Genomic DNA, 16,533 nt, shown 5'->3' on the forward strand with positions numbered 1-16,533 from the left:
TAAGACTGTAGGAATCAAATAATAAGGATCATAAAATCTTTTAGGCATTTTCATTTTTATCCAGTAGGATTTTATTTAATTCCTACATGATATTACTTGATTCTGTTAATATTGGTTCTAAAATATGGTATCAGATCCAGTAGGAATGCTATACACATTCCAATTGTTTTTTTGTTTTTTTTACACATCCTAATTTTTATGTGAATAACTATAATACTATATATATATATATATATATATATATATATATATATATATACTGTATATACCATATATATATATGATGAGTTCAGAAATGCAAAAGCCTCAGTGCCATCTGAAATTTCAAGCTTGTATATTTAAGTTCAGTAATTTCCCTTAAATGACAATTAATAGGTAATTTAAATGAAATTACTAAACTTAAATATAAAGCCTTGATAAAAATGAACATTCTAGAAGAAAATTTCAGATGACACTAAGAGGCTGAACTCTTCATAGATAGATAGATAGATAGATAGATAGATAGATAGATAGATAGATAGATAGATAGATAGATAGATAGATAGATAGATAGATAGATAGATAGATAGATAGATAGATAGATAGATAGATAGATAGATAGATAGATAGATAGATAGATAGATAGATAGATAGATAGATAGATAGATAGATAGATAGATAGATAGATAGGCTGCATTAGGCTGCATTTATTTGTTCAACAATATTGAAAACCAGTAATGTTGTGAAATATTAATATATTCATATTTAATTCTATTTTAAAATACAACTCCAAATCAGAAAAAGTTGGGACATTTTGTAAAATGCAATAAAACCAATAATCTGTGATATGTTCATTCTATTTAACCTTTTATTAGCTGGCAAAAGTACAAAGAAACATTTTCCAATGTTTTCACTGACCAACATACTGTAATTGTATTTTGTAAAAATTAACAAATTTAGATTTTGATGGCTGCAACACACCTCCCAAAAAGTTGGGACAGAGACCAAATAAAAGTGAAAAGATTATCCAAATTAAATTATCCAACTATTTTGAAACAGTCCACAATGAGCAGTTGAATTGGTAATATGAGGGTATCATACTTTGGTGTAAAACTTCTTCTCAGTCTTTTTAAGCTACGATGGGTCATGGCTCATCTCAAATATCTTGAGAGAATTGTCAAACATTTAAAATTATTTATTATTTGGAAATATAGAAATTAATATTTCTCAATCCAAGATTTTAAAGCATTTATGCCTTTCATCATCTTCCATACAAAATATTGTCACAAGATTCAGGGAATCCAGAGAAATCTCAGTCTGTGTTGGGTATAAGGCAAACGACCTCTGTTGAATGTGCGTGAAAGCGCAAAGAGAAAGTGGAAATGTCTGCTGTGGTCAGATAATAAATATAGAAGTAAAAATACAATGAATATGCAATATAGTGTTTATTGTTATCAAAATATAACATTTGACATTGTTCGAAACCTGACAACAGACTGAAAGATTCTAGGGATTTAAAGGCATAGTTCACCCAAAAATTAAAATTGTCATCATTTACGCACGATCTTGTCGTTCCAAACCTGTAAGACTTTCGTTCATGTTCAGAACACAAACTATATGTGAATAAAATCCTAAATTCAGTCTGTTCACCATGTAAATTGTTCACATTGACTTCTCTCTTTATGGACTTTTTGAAGCGTTAAAGTGCTAGTTGTCTATGGAGGGACAGAAAGCTCTCAGGTTTCATCAAAAAGATCTCCATATGTGTTCCGAAGATGAACGAAAGTCTTACGGTTTTGGAACGACATGTCGAGTTTGTGATTACTGACAGAATTTAAATTTTTGGGTGTACTATCCCTTTAAGAATCAATTTCAGCTGTTCAAAATGAGATCTTTTTTTTTTTTTTTAAATAAAAAATTTCCCAGCCCTAATTTAAACTGCTGTGTGGGTCTGACTATCTGTCTCTGCCCATGATGGTTGAGTGTGAATCACCAGCACACACACAACCGCTTTTGTGGCTCCCGGATGACTCACACGGTGACACCGGTGGTGGAGCACAGGATCAATTGGCAAAAGAGACTTCATTTTATCAGATATCACTAGAGGAGCAACCTGTAACCATGGAGACAAGACACTGGCTGGTTGCTGTCATGTCCCGTAGCGTGTGTTTCACGGGGGTTTCCAATTGCATTTGAGCAGTGGAACAACATCTGTGTACATATACAATATCATCCACAAAAATATTGTGGGTAACTGTAATGAGTGATGAGAGCTAAATTGCATGAGGGTTATTGTTCTGCTGATTTTTAATTACACCAATTACAGAGAAGCCACTTTCTGTCCTGTAGATTCTGAGTGGAAAAAGAAAGAAAATATAGGCTATTACTGGTAGATCTGTAGCTCTGTTACAAAACTCAGTGAGCTCCCTACTTAGACAGTACTTTAAGGCATCATATCAATAAGGCAACATTATGCTGGCATCCATCATTTTCATTCATCAAATTTTTAAAAAGAAGCCCACATAACAACTGGAATATTCTCCAGATTGTTTGTCTTTAATCTCAACAGCAAAATATCCTGAGGAATGCATGTAAGCGAAAGAGACTTCTTTTCCAAACATCCCAACAGCTCATGGGAAATATATATATATGTGTGTGTAGAGGATTAGATTCTTTATTGGCAGATATTACAGGCTCTCTCTGGCTTATCATCTGACCTCTTCTTTCTAGGAGAGTGTGTGTTCACAGCAGATTACTGGAGCTTTTGAAATGCTAGATGTGCCTTTATGTCCGTCATTCCTTCCTCCTCACCCCCATGCGTCACTTTTAACACATATTCTGTAATCCACGGCACCTGACCCAGCCGGGGTCTCAGTGAAACTGTTGACATTTCAGATCAGGATTAGAGCGCTGCTTTAAAGATTACCCAGGTTGATGTTTGTTTGCTTTGCTCCTGGCGAGGCAGAAGTGGGTTAGACGTAAGCAACCCATCTGATTTTAGTGTCGTCCGTCCTGCGGGTACGCTGGCATTCTCCAGGCCTGACTGTGTGGGGCACGGTTCAAATGAAAGATTAAAGCACTAGGTAAAACCTTTCAGATAAGGCTTTGCAAACGCCTGTCCTGAGTATTGGGATATCTCGTGTTTGGTTTGATTAATGGTTCTGTAATGTCTGAATTCCTTCACCGAATACTGAATACTCTGCTGAATACAGATTGGATCTTCAGTACCACAGCAACAGAAATCACATTTGAGCTAAATTGTGAGCTTGAAATCTGAATTGAATTTTATGTGAAAGACCGGGGTCATTACAATAGTACATACAATACATGTAGACAATAGGCCCTTTAGTAATTCCAGTCAATTTCTGTAAAATAACAAGAATTCGAAGCAACTACCACTTTGACACTTCAAAAAGTTCATCTAATCCATATGAATTGAGCAGTTTAGTCCAAATTTTCTGAAGAGACTTGATTGCTTTACGTGATGAACAGCTTCAATTTAGGCTTTTATTCACATATAAACATTCATCAGGAAACATAAACAACCGAAGCTCAACCGAGCTTGCACCGAACCTTCTTGACAAGGGTAGAATAAACGGTAACGCTTCCTTTTACAGTACAGTACTTACAGTGTACTTACCTAGAAAGTACTGGCTAATATAAGGTAAGTACATGGTTCAGGGGTAGGTTTAGGGGTAGGTTCAGGGTAAGTACTAGTTATTACACAGTAATTGTAGTTACTAAAATAAGTACATAGTATTTACATGGGTAACTGGACTGTAAAAGGAAGCGTTACCGAAAAAACCTCATGAACTTCAAGAATGAACCTCATTCTTGCAGAAGTTCAAGTTTAATAGCGTAAACTTCTGTTATTGTACATCACACGCATCACACACATGACCAGCGTCAGCTAATAGTGAGCCTACGTGTGACGTAGCTCTACGCTATCACATTACGTTAACTGACTAGAGGCTCATAGAGAAGGAAGTGAATATTTGAAATAAAGTCGTTATTTTTGTTTGTTTTTGCGCACAAATAGTATTCTCGTCACTTGATAAAGTTAAGATTGAGCCACTGTAGTCACTTGGACTATTTTAACGATGTCTTTAATAACTTTTCGAGGCCGGCAAGTTTCAATTCCTCAAGAAGCCTATGGACTAGTATGCAGGAGTGATCCAGCTTTCAGATTTCATCAAAAATATCTTAATTTGTGTTCTGAAGTAGGGCTGTCGCGGTAACCGCAATATTGCAGTACCGCGCTTCTGACAAGTCAACCGCAGAGGATTGCACGTAACCGCAGCAACCGCGATATTCACGTTTTTTTTTTATAAGGCTAATAAGTGAAGCATCAGCTTCCGCGTTACCCATGCGACGCATTGCTGATCAGCTGAGCCTTGAAAAGTGGAACTCAAAGTTAAAAATAATTAACATCTTGTTTCATTACATCTCTTTTAACGAATCAGCTTCTTTGAACGTGTTCGTTGAATGAACGGTTCAAAGTCCATTGTCATAACAATATGCGCGCTGAGTGAAGTGAAAGCCTTTCAATCATGCTTTCAATGCGCATATAGACGCTGTTTAGTTTCGGTTATTGGTTAAATGACCTCGTTTTTGTCCATATCGTAAACTTTATTTATATAGCAACAAATACTTATAAATTAAATAAATAAATAAATAAATGGCGGTAATACCGCATATCGCGCTATTGAGCCACTCAACATTACCGCAAGGGAAATTCCATAACCGCGCCAGCCCTATTCTGAAGATGAACAAAGGTCTTAAAGGAGTAGTTCACTTTTAAAAAAAAAACTTTTGCTGATAATTTACTCGCCCCCATGTCATCCAAGATGTCCACGTCTTTCTTTCTTCAGTCGAAAAGAAATTAAGGTTTTTGATGAAAACATTCCATGATTTTCTCTATATAATGGACTTCAATGGGAACCAAACGGTTCAAGGTCCAAATGAGAGTTTCAGTGCAGCTTCAAAGGGCTTTAAACGACACCAGACGACGAATAAGGGTCTTATCTAGAACCCTTCGAGTCATGACTCGAAAAAAAGTTTTATTCATTTTGATGAACGAGTTCGAACAGGAGAGTCACAAACGCTCATCACAGAACATAGCAAGGCGAACATTTGTGCTTATAAAACTTAAACTTTTTTATTTATTTTTGAAATGACCAATCGTTTCGCTAGATTAAGAACCTTATTCATCATCTGGTGTCGTTTAAAGCCCTTGGGTTTGCACTGAAACTCTCATTTGGACCTTGAACCGTTTGGTACCCATTGAAGTCCATTATATGGAGAAAATCCTGGAATGTTTTCATCAAAAACATTCTTTTTAAAAGTGAACTACTCCTTTAAGCGGTTGGAACAACATGAGGGTGAGTAAATACTGACAGAATTTTTGGGTGAACTATCCCTTTAATATTGTGGAATCAGAACCAGAGTAGTTCCATTTGACTTCATATGATTCCCATTGCTTAGTCAGTATAATAAATGTGACTCTTTGTATACATATAAATATTGTTGAGAATATATGTGATGCTCGCGTGAAGGAATATTTTCATAGGATTACAGAGAGTTTAGAGTTGTGTACTTTCAGACTCTGCAGTTGGATGAGTTCATTTGAGTTGGAAATCTGCGTATGTAAACAATCATTAATCAGTCATTCGTTTTCTCTTTCTCTCATACATGCATTACACACACACACACACCTCCCACAGCTGTTGCTCCTTAATGTATGTCTGTGACCTAAACTTTGCCCTCACAAGAACTTATAATAATCAATGTTGTGAAATGTATATGCCGCTCTGGGTTGCATAGCAACAGGGTGAGAGGAAAATTAGGCTGCGTGTGAGTGATCTGAGGTCCGTGTGAAAGGTTGAAATGTCACACAATCGATCCCTTTTTTTCTTCCATGTAGAGATGCCCTTGTCTGAACAGGTCATCCCACAGCTATAAGCACTTTATGATTTATAATTGGAATCTTATTTTCCTGTCAGTACGCTTGTTGCCTTTGTCGGTGTTATCGGTGTTACACAGTGTTTGACCATACACGGATTACATCACTTGCTCCCCTCGGCACTGCCCCAATTGTCTTTTTGATTTTTTGATATTATTTTTTTAGTTTAGTTGGACAATAAACACTACAATTATAAACTGAAATACAGCACGAGTTGCAGCACAGTGCATCAGTAATTATAATGTGTTACAATTATATAGCGCTTTTCTAATCACTTGAAAGTGCTTTACATAGAAGGGGGGAATCACCTGGATGATGCGACGGAAAGCCATTGTGCGCCAGAACGCCCATCACATACCGGTTTACTGGTGGAGAGGAGACTGAATGAGAGTGATGAAGCCAATCAGTGTATATGGAGATGATTAGGAGGTCATGATGATGGACAGGGGCCACAGGGAAAGTTTTGGCCAGGAATACCAGGTCACACCCCTACTCTTTTAAAGGACATCCTGGGATTTTTAATGACCACAGAGAGTCAGGACCTCAGTTTAACGTCTCATCTTAAGGATGGTGCTTTTTGACAGTATAGTGTCCCCATCATTATACTGGGATGCTAGGACCCACATAGACCACCTCCTGCTGACCTCACTAACACCTCTACTAGCAGTTAATTTTCCCAGGAGGTTTCCCTTCCAATTACGGTCCAGGCTCAGCCCTGCTTAGCTTTAACTCAATCCCCGCCAAACACGGAATTTTCCGTGTTTAATGAAAAAACGCATCCCTGCCAAACACGGAATTTTCCGGGTATCCGTGTTTTCGGTGGTATACGGTAAGGAAGACCCGCGCGCATGTCCTGAATGAGTGCGCAACTCTTTGATCAGAGAAACAGATTGCAATCGTCTCAAACAGTGGAGTAGTGAGAATGTATCAGACAGACAATGCAGAGGTATATGGCTGAAGTACTGGAGGTTAATGGACTCGGAGTCCGATCACTCTTTATTTGATAATTCTGAATCTGATCGGGACGAAGTAGTCAGTGAGAAAGATGCACATGTTGTCAGAAAGTTGTAGCCATGGACGTGCCGCAGATAGATCGTATAATATTATGACACTATAATATGTATGTGTGTGTGCAGGCATTTATGTGTGGCTGTCTAAATATGAAGGTGTAATTGTCAAATTATTTCTCTCGTTGTGCACATTTACCACATTGTAATATGTATTTGTGTGTGTGTGTGTCTAGGCCTTTTTATTGTAATTCCAATTATTCATTATTCACAGGTAGAACACAGAGAGGCAGAGGCAGAAGTTTTATTGCAAAAGTTACATTTCCCTTACATCCTGGGAAATTTGATATATTTTACATTTATTTATGTTTTTAATTTATTTTGGAAAGGAAACAACATCTGAATGTATTCTGCTTTTAAATGCACTTGTTTGATAAAAATACCTTTTTCTCAGTTTTTTGTCCAAAATGTTGTGTTTTTGACAAAACCTACCTCTGTTCAAGAGGCAATAAAAAAAAGAACAAATGAAGATAAAATAAAAACGTTTTTTTTGCCTAAAAGCAGAGGCTCAGATCTTTATTTTTATATATATCATCTTCATATATTCATGGAAGAAAATATTCAGCGGGGCATTAAAATGTAGCGAAAATCGTCAAAAACCCTGGCGGTGGCTGGCAACTTTTTTTTAAAACGCTGGCGGGGAAAGAGTTAATGGGAAACCAGTCTTGGGCAACAGGGTGATATGGCTGCTGATAAAAGTGATTTTAATACCTGGCATGTTGATATTAGCTCTCTGATGCCTGCACAGAGTACACGTGATCGTACATTCGAACGTGAAAAGCGAGTGCTTTCAAAAGCAATTTCTATACCCTGTTTACTGTACTTGCTGTGTGTCGCAAGTATATTTACTGGTGTGAAAATTTCCTCACTGTGACATGCTTAGTTGTCGGTTTATTAAGATAATCAGCTTAAGTTTTATCTCTTAGGCATTTCTCACAACCTCATAATCAAAGTCTTCATTCAACAGCTTAAACATTAATGGCTGCATTCTTAATTCCCTTTTTCACAAGATGTAAAATAAGTCTTTGATGTCCCCAGAGTGTGTATGTCAAGCTTTTGCTCAAAATCCCAAACAGATATTTTAATATAGCATGTTAAAATTGTCGCTTTTTGAGGGTGAGCAGAAATGCACCGTTTTTGTGTCTGTCCCTTTAAATGCAAATGATCTGCTGCTCCTGGCACAGAGGGCGGAGCTACAACAGCTTGTGTCCTTAGCAGCTTCGATTACCTCACACAGACAAGCACTGAACATTTCGAAAACTTTTAGCCTTTTATGTTCAAACTGGAGTCAGACAAAGATGGAGAGACTCAAGATGAAGTGACAACATTTGTGAATTCGTTATTTGATGAATTTATATAGCTTCTGTGTAGTTATCTTCTAGTTATTGATTAGCATATTCTGTCGTAATAATCTATAAATCACGTTCCCAGTTGTGGGGTTCCCGGGAGGACACTTGTGTAGTCCCTACCAGCCGTTTGTTGTCTAGTCTTTAAAAAGCAATTTCTATAAAATAAAATATCTCCCTTTGCTTTCTAATTGTGGTAGAAAGGCGTTTACCACACGTGGCAAGCTGTTTCGAACTCCAAACGAAGTTCATTTTGGCAAAATTTTGTTCTTCAATTTCACTTGAGGTATATCTGGGTCTTAAATTGTAAAATGGAGTTATATTTATAAATTAGATTATGTACTTATCAATTTTATTGCGAATGAGTTGGCCTGGAAAGAGACTCCACCCACGCACTCTTCTGATTGGCTGTTAATTTTTGTAGTCATGTCTGAAATTCTCTTCTTGATGTCCTTGCATATGTAACTATGGCCTCATTCTAGGTTGTTGTGGATGGTGGCTGTAGTGTTTCTAACTGGTTGTTTACTGGCATGATAGGCAGATAACTTGATATGGTTTTAGTGCCTCTTTTATGGTTCTCAAACATGTTGCTTTATGTTGGCTTTTAGAAGATGGCCAGTGGGGTCGACCAACCAGTGATCAGCCAGACAATGTCTGATACAAGTATCTGCTGAGATTATTTCTGTGTTAATTTTCCCTTATTGCTCTACAATTACCAGCACACATGTATTCATACAAGGCCTGATTATGAAAGTGGTTCAGTTTTCGGGAGTTCTTTATGCAGGTAATGAAAATGACACACAGGCAAACTCAACATTGTCGAATCAAAGACTATGTAAATGAACAGTTCTGGGGATACAGACAAGCCACTGTCTTTTGTGTGCAATGTTCCACTTCCTCTTTCATCCAACCATGACCAGCGATCTCGCAAACACTCCCCCCACACACAAAAAAAGACAAAAAAACAGTCTGGTTCTCCTCCGCCGCCTGCTGAATTCATAATAAAGGTGTACATATTGCTGAAATTGCACCGTGTGCATGTATATAAAACGTCTCCATAAAATTAATTTAGCAAAGACGTCCTGCTCATTCTTGGAGGGACAATGTGGAAACTAATTTCCTCGAGGTTGTCTTTATGTCAGTTTTTTCGATACCCTCATGTCATCGTGCCGCTTCGAAAAATTAAAGCGGTGACTGGCAGTTTTGACGGCTTTCATTGTTCCCACCTCATGCACTTTGCCATTTTGTGTGTTTCGAGCACATGAATTGAAGGCAGTTATTATATTTGTGAACAGTCCATTATGCCCAGGCGAGCATTCGGGTCCGTGCACAGGGGCCCGTTCTGTTCGTCACAGAGACCCTGCTTTGATTGATGTGGCCGGGGTTTGTCACAGCTGGGAGGGAGATGATAGACTTGGGTGGTATAGAGAAAGCGATGCACCACACAGAGCTATGCAATTAAGCATGTTTTCTTTCGGTTAATTAAAAGCAAATTAGTCACTGCTGTAAGAGGAGCTGTCGGCTTCCAATTGCCACCCAGCATTGCCAAGCATAAACCTATTGTTGAAACGGTCTGTCTTTACTTATTCTCTCATGTTCTGTGTCGCAGGGCCGGCGGGGAAAATCAGGAGAACCGGGCACTCCAGGACCACCGGTAAGACTTAGTTTATAGTTTGTGAAAAAAGAGTGTGGACAAGAAAGTGGCCAAATATTTAACAATGCGTGAGACCGAAAACTACTGTTACAGTTCAGGAACTGATTTGTACGGTGGCTGAGAGAGCTCAATGTGCTGCTCCAAATACAGAAACACAGGCCACAACGGAAATGTTTCCATGGCAGCTCGTTTCTGTATTTGGTTATGTTGTGAGTATTTGGAGCACATGTGTGTTGTGAAACTGATGATATTTTTTTTTTTTTTGTACAGGTGTTTTTTTTTTTCTATTTGCTTGTGTTTTTTTTCTCTTTTCTATTTGCATGCAGTTTTTTTTTTCTATTTGCATGCGTTTTCTTCAGTTGCAGCACGTCAAGCTCTCTCAGCCACCGTAGATTTGACTATTTTTAATTATTTACTGAGGAAGCACATTGTAAAAAAAAAATTCTGGTATTACCTGTTGATGCAGTAGATGACATATTTGTTATATATCAGCATTAACATTATGAGCCACTCTCAGGCCCACACAGAATCTGTTCCTGTAAAACTCTGCAGAAATCTTCATAAATTTCTAGGCCTGTCATTCACAAAGTTTTAAACCCTGCGTGTTTGTCTCTTATATATTTTGGTGAGACATTTCAGCTTCTGTTAGAGCTCCATTTTACAGTTTTTAAACCCTAAAAAATATCATACATTGTGATTTCTGGACTTTTTTTATGGGTGTTCAAATACTTATTTTCCTCACTGTATATATATGAAGAGTTCAGATGCAAAAGCCTCTAAATGCCATTTGAAATTTTCTTCTTTAATGATGATTTTTAATCAAACTTGTATATTTAAGTTCAGTAATTTCACTTAAATAACAATTAATAGGTAATTATTATTGCCATTTAAGTGAAATCACTGAACTTAAATATAGAAGCTTGATAAAAATGATCATTCTAGAAGAAAATTTCAAATGGCACTTAGAGGCTTTTGCATCTGAACTCTTTATATATATATATATATGAAGAGTTCAGATGCAAAAGCCTCTAAATGCCATTTGAAATTTTCTTCTTTAATGATGATTTTTATCAAACTTGTATTTTTAAGTTCAGTAATTTCACTTAAATAACAATTAATAGGTAATTATCATTGCCATTTAAGTGAAATCACTGAACTTAAATATACAAGTTTGATAAAAATCATCATTAAAGAACAAAATTTCAAATGGCATTTAGAGGCTTTTGCATCTGAACTCTTCATATATATATATATATATATATATATATATATTAACTAATTAATTGAGTTTTTTTTCCCTGTGATTAATCACACCTAACATTAAAGTTTTTAATAGATTTGTATGTTGTAATTTCACAGTTAATCTTTAAATTAATGTAGAATAATAATGTAATGTTATCAAACAATTCACAGTCTTCACTGCTTTTTTAAAGGAGCCGTATGCAAGATTGTGGCCAAAACTGGTACTGCAATCACTTTCATATTACTGTAGAGTGGTGTATCCCAATGTTGACATGACAACATCAACATCAGTTGAGGGCTGCAACTTCACTTTTAAAATGACATTATCGTGGCCGGACTACTGTTGTCAGTGATATAAGTATTTGAAATGAACATGATTTCTTAATTTCTAGTGACATATCAGGGAAAATTCATGATTAATTGAAACAAATTTCTTGCATACAGCTCCTTATTAAAGTTGGAAAAGTTATTCAGTCAAGAGCAATTAAGTTTTTTGACATGGCGTTGACACACATCCCACAGCCTTTCAACATTTTACAGTCAATTAAGACATTATTTAAGTCATGTGTCCTTAAAGAAAGAATCGATTCTTAACGGCTGAAATGAGTTTCTCATTTGCACCTTTTAGTTTACAGTATATCACTTCTGTTCCTAATTTCCTTCCCCTGCAATTCAATCATTTGCAGAATCAGAAAGCATAATTATTGTCATTAATCTGCTTCAAAAAGCAAACACAATTTGACATGTTGTGCTAAATGGTCAGATACCTGCTGCTATATTTATTCCCCTCCAGATGAGCAGAGCTTTCTTGGTTTTTGCATTGGTTTGAGTGAAATCTCCATGACATATGCGGTGTGGCTCGACGTTTCAAATTACGATTTCAAGCAGCCCAGAGGGCCATATTAAGAGCAGTCCCATGCATAAGTGTTATTGAACATCCTGAGGAGACTCTCAAAGGGGCCCTAGTTTACTGCTTGATAAATAGTCATCTCATCAAAGCCGTGGCATCAGTTTGAAAATGTGTGTGAAGTAAAAATCGCATGCACACACTTCAGCCTTTGAAACGTATGTTGCATCAGAATTGCTGGAATATTTACATTGCCTTAGGCTTTGTGTTTGTACCAACATCTATGGAACTGGATAAACATTGCCGCTTTACTGAATCTCTTTTGAGTGGGAAAAGAGTGATTAATTCTTCGCCATATTGAATGAATACTTAAAGGAACGGTTCATTACATTTTTTTTTTTTTTTTTTTTTATTCTGACACTTTTTTGCTGTCATTTTGTTAACCTGTGCTGGTCACTCTTTTCTATGCAGTTACTATAAATGAAAACTGGATCTCAAACTAAAATTTAAATAAAAGATCACATTTTACTTTCGAACTATATTGTAAGTGGTCTAAAGTCATAAGATACCTACGTTTGATAAACAAGCTGAAATTTAAGTCATTATTTACTGATGAACTTCACCAACTGCTGCAAAAAGTGTGAATTGAAAAACAAATTCAAACTGGTTTTGTGGATTGAAACATTGAAAAGATTCAGTGCCAGATGTCATGAATTTTAGTGAATTAGGGTCTATTTCTTATGCAAATATATAATATGGCTTCAGAAGACATGAAATAGCAGTCGAATTGATTTCGATGACATTTTTGCAACCTTTTCAATCTTGAATACCCCATTCATTGTAATTGCTTGTTCGATTAATTGTAAATGTAAATGATGACTGCATTTTGGCATTTTTTTGTTGAACTGTTCAGTTAAAGATTTATTAAACTGCAAAGTTGCCTGCAAACTGCAGATTTGTTCTGAATACTAACAGTGACTGACCCTTTAGTTTCACACAATACTGTAAATCTGTCACTCTTCACCACTGTAAAGTTATAAAGTGGTGGAGAGTCGAGGGGTGGTTTTATGGAGTGACATTTTTAAATGGCAGTGTCTCAAAAATTTCCATGGCATCTGCCAACCTTGCTTCTGTCCCCGGGAGCTGGCATTTATGAGTGGCCTGTTGTCGGTGGCAGAGACGAGGGCCCCGGGCGGCACAGACATCCTCCCTCAGCCTCGAGGTGTCGAGGAATGCCATGTGCGGTCCAGGAGCCCTTATCTGTCTGGATATTTAGTTGAGCTGATGTGTCTAGTGACCTTTGTCAAGGACATTTTCAGGTGTTGTTGCTGCAGTCGTGGGCGACAGAGGCTAATACGCAGCGAATGTTGTCCTGGTTGGTGTGTCAGGCTGTTAAAGCTGAATTTTCCTTTTGTTTTGCGTTGTACAATAGCAGTTTTGGGATTTTGTCTGAAATTATCTTTCTTACCCAAAGTATGTACATATGAACTACCTAATGGAAGTGTAAGTTTGAATTACTAACATTGAGATTTATGTCTTCAACACAGGGTCCACCTGGTACATGTGATGCTGCAGCTGTTAAGGTAAGATTTACCTCTGTATTCCAGGGTTTAAATGTAAGGGTAACACTTTACAATAAGGTTCGTTAGTTAACATTAGTTAACTACATTAGTTAATATGAACTAACAATGAATAGCACATATACAGCATTTGTTAATCTTTGTTAATGTTATTTTCAACATTTACTAATACTTGATTAAAATCTTGTTAACATTAGTTAATGGACCGTGAACTAACATGAACAAACAATGAACAGTTGTATTTTCATGAACTAACATTAACAAAGATGAACAAATGCAGTAAAAAATGTATTGCTCATGGTTAGTGCATGTTAGTAAATACATTAACTAATGTTAACTAATGAACCTTATTGTAAAGTGTTACCAATGTAAGTTTTTTTTAACTTAAGTAATCCAATCATAATTGTTGTACATTCAAAACATGTCTCTGTTTGTTTAAACCACTCGACCAGCCTGACATATAGAGGGAATGCATTGACGTCACTTTCCCACCGGAACAACCCCCCTCAGCCTGACTGAGTGGCAAAAGATCTGCTGCGTGACTGGATTTAATAGGGGAAACTGCAAAAATGCGACTAAAACGAACAATATTGGGTTTTTTTTTCAGTGTTTATTAAAAAACATCCAATAATAAAGAATATGCACTGATAAATATTGAATTGATGAATTGTTTAAATATATATGTAACAATACAAAATATATGGGCATGGTTTTACACCTAAATTCAGCATATTGACACAAAATGATAACTACAAATCCACCTTTCGCTGACTGGAGTCCAGTTATTTCTGTGAATTGCAGTGATCCATTTGCTCCTCTTTCTAAAGCAGTCTGTAAAAATATACCTCCGATTTTTTTTGTCAAATCTAGTTGTACAATCAATCGCAAAGCTCTTTCCCACTTTATATGTGTTCTGTTTGTTTTTTGCGGCATTCACACTGAAAACAAATACAGCCGTTCAGTCTTTTTGCCACTCACTGTGAGTAACTGCAGGCACTCCGGCCGATGGTGACGTCACACGCATACCCTCTATAGAAACATTGGCTCAACCATGGCATGAGTTTGCGGTGGAGCTAATTGTTTGTTTGTTTTTTTATCAATGATAGACAGGGAATGTGTTTGACTGTTATGTTTGGTGACTCTAGTGGCAGTTTTAAGCTGAAAAATATAATTTGTTGAATCGTGTTTATCATCAACAACCTGGTCACTGTATGTGGCCTTTATGTACATGTTGAAAGTCTAATGGTGCTTTTCATTTAAAATTTGTGCATCCTTGCTCCCTTTGCTCGCTTCCTTTCTTTGTGTCTCAGCTCCATCCACGTAGGATGCGAGAAGCAAGGAACGAAAATTGAGGAATTGAAGGAAATCTTATTTGTATATTGGAATATCCTTGATCACTCAAACGTCATCATCTGCACTTAAGGGATCTGCTCTTTTGTTGTTGAACTTTGGATATTTAAGAAATACCTAATTTAATCAAAATCCATAGAAACTAATGTCTCGGGTTATGATGACTATGACCCTTGTTCCCTGAGAAGGGAATGAGACACTCTTTGGGGATGCTCCCTAAGCGTGCGCCTCTGAAGGATGAATGAAACTATTCCAATCCTGATTGGTGTTGCTTCGTGACGTAAAATGTGACAGCATACCCGGAAGTATAAATGTGATGCTTACACAACACATACCAGCCTCGCGATGAAGCAAGACGCTTTAAAGCCTCAAGGGGCATGGCAAAACGACGCAGTGTCTCGTTCCCTTCTCGTACCCCGAGACATTCCCTTTTGAGGAAACTCTACACTGCGTCGAGAATTCGACTCTTTGGGGAACGAGTGCCCACTAAGCCACCCACCAAGTAGGCCTGTCCCGGAATGAAACTATTTAGGCACTCAGCATTGATTAAGCACGTGTGCGCCAGGCGTACTAGGAAGGTGAAGACTGTAGAACCTAATAAAAGTGTGTGGGGTTGCCCAGCCGGCTGCCTCACAGATCTCCTGTAGGGGTACTCCCTAAAGGAGGGCCCTAGAGGAAGCCATGCCTCTAGTTGAATGAACCCTAACGGCTAAATGTGAAGGCAAGTCGCACACCTTGTAAGCTGTGGTAATAGCCTGAACAATCCAATTACTAAGGTAATAGTTTGCTTGGATGCCGGGAGCCCCTTCTTAGGTGACCCAAAACACACTAATAATTGGTCCAACCTTCTCCAAGAAAAGGACCTCTCAAGGTACACGCTCAAAGCTCTGACGGGACGGAGCAAATTAAGCTTCTCTTCTTTTGCCGACACATGAGGTGGAGGATAGAATGCCTGAAGGACTGTAGATCTAGCCATATTAGATGAAACTTTAGGCACTCTGGTACAAAAAGGCCTTCACTCTGCCAGGGGCAAACTCCAAGCAAGCTGGTGTCACTGCCAGGGCTTGGAGATTTCCCACCCTCTTAAGTGAGGTAATAGCCAAGAGAAATACCATTTTTAGCATTATGTCCTTAGGCAAAGCTGACTGCATAGGTTCGAATGGGGCCAGGGATAACCCTTCAAGAACTATAGCCAGGTCCCAGGCAGGAACCCTGGACCTGGTTGCCGGTCTCATCCTCCAAGTACCGAATGACCAACTGGTGCCTCCCCAGAGGCCCATCACTTAAAGGTGCATGGGAAGCCACAATGGCATCCACGTACACCTTAAGCGTGGAAGGGGAGAGACCCGCAGAGAAATGATCTTTAAGAAATTCCAGAACTGAAGCCACCGGGCTGTTAACTGGATTTAACTCTTGTTCTCTACACCAAGTGACAAACACATTCCATTTGAGGCCATATAAACATACATTGTTTCCTAGAGGGCTCCGCTGCGAGAACAACCTCAG

The 16,533-nt window shown here is 37.7% G+C and overlaps 1 protein-coding gene across 2 annotated transcripts in view; it reads left to right on the forward strand.

Annotated features, from left to right (window-relative positions):
- col19a1 (collagen, type XIX, alpha 1) overlaps positions 1–16,533 on the forward strand; it is a 215,356-nt gene that overhangs the window by 103,742 nt on the left and 95,081 nt on the right. For both annotated transcript variants that reach the window (XM_039651732.2, XM_039651740.2), the window contains 2 exons: positions 9,964–10,008; positions 13,645–13,680. In XM_039651732.2, coding sequence (XP_039507666.2) covers positions 9,964–10,008; positions 13,645–13,680 — 81 coding nt within the window. The remainder of the gene's footprint in view (positions 1–9,963; positions 10,009–13,644; positions 13,681–16,533) is intronic.

The sequence above is a fragment of the Pimephales promelas genome, chromosome 11, assembly GCF_988280905.1.
Source record: "Pimephales promelas chromosome 11, fPimPro1.hap1.1, whole genome shotgun sequence".
Lineage (NCBI taxonomy): Eukaryota > Metazoa > Chordata > Actinopteri > Cypriniformes > Leuciscidae > Pimephales > Pimephales promelas.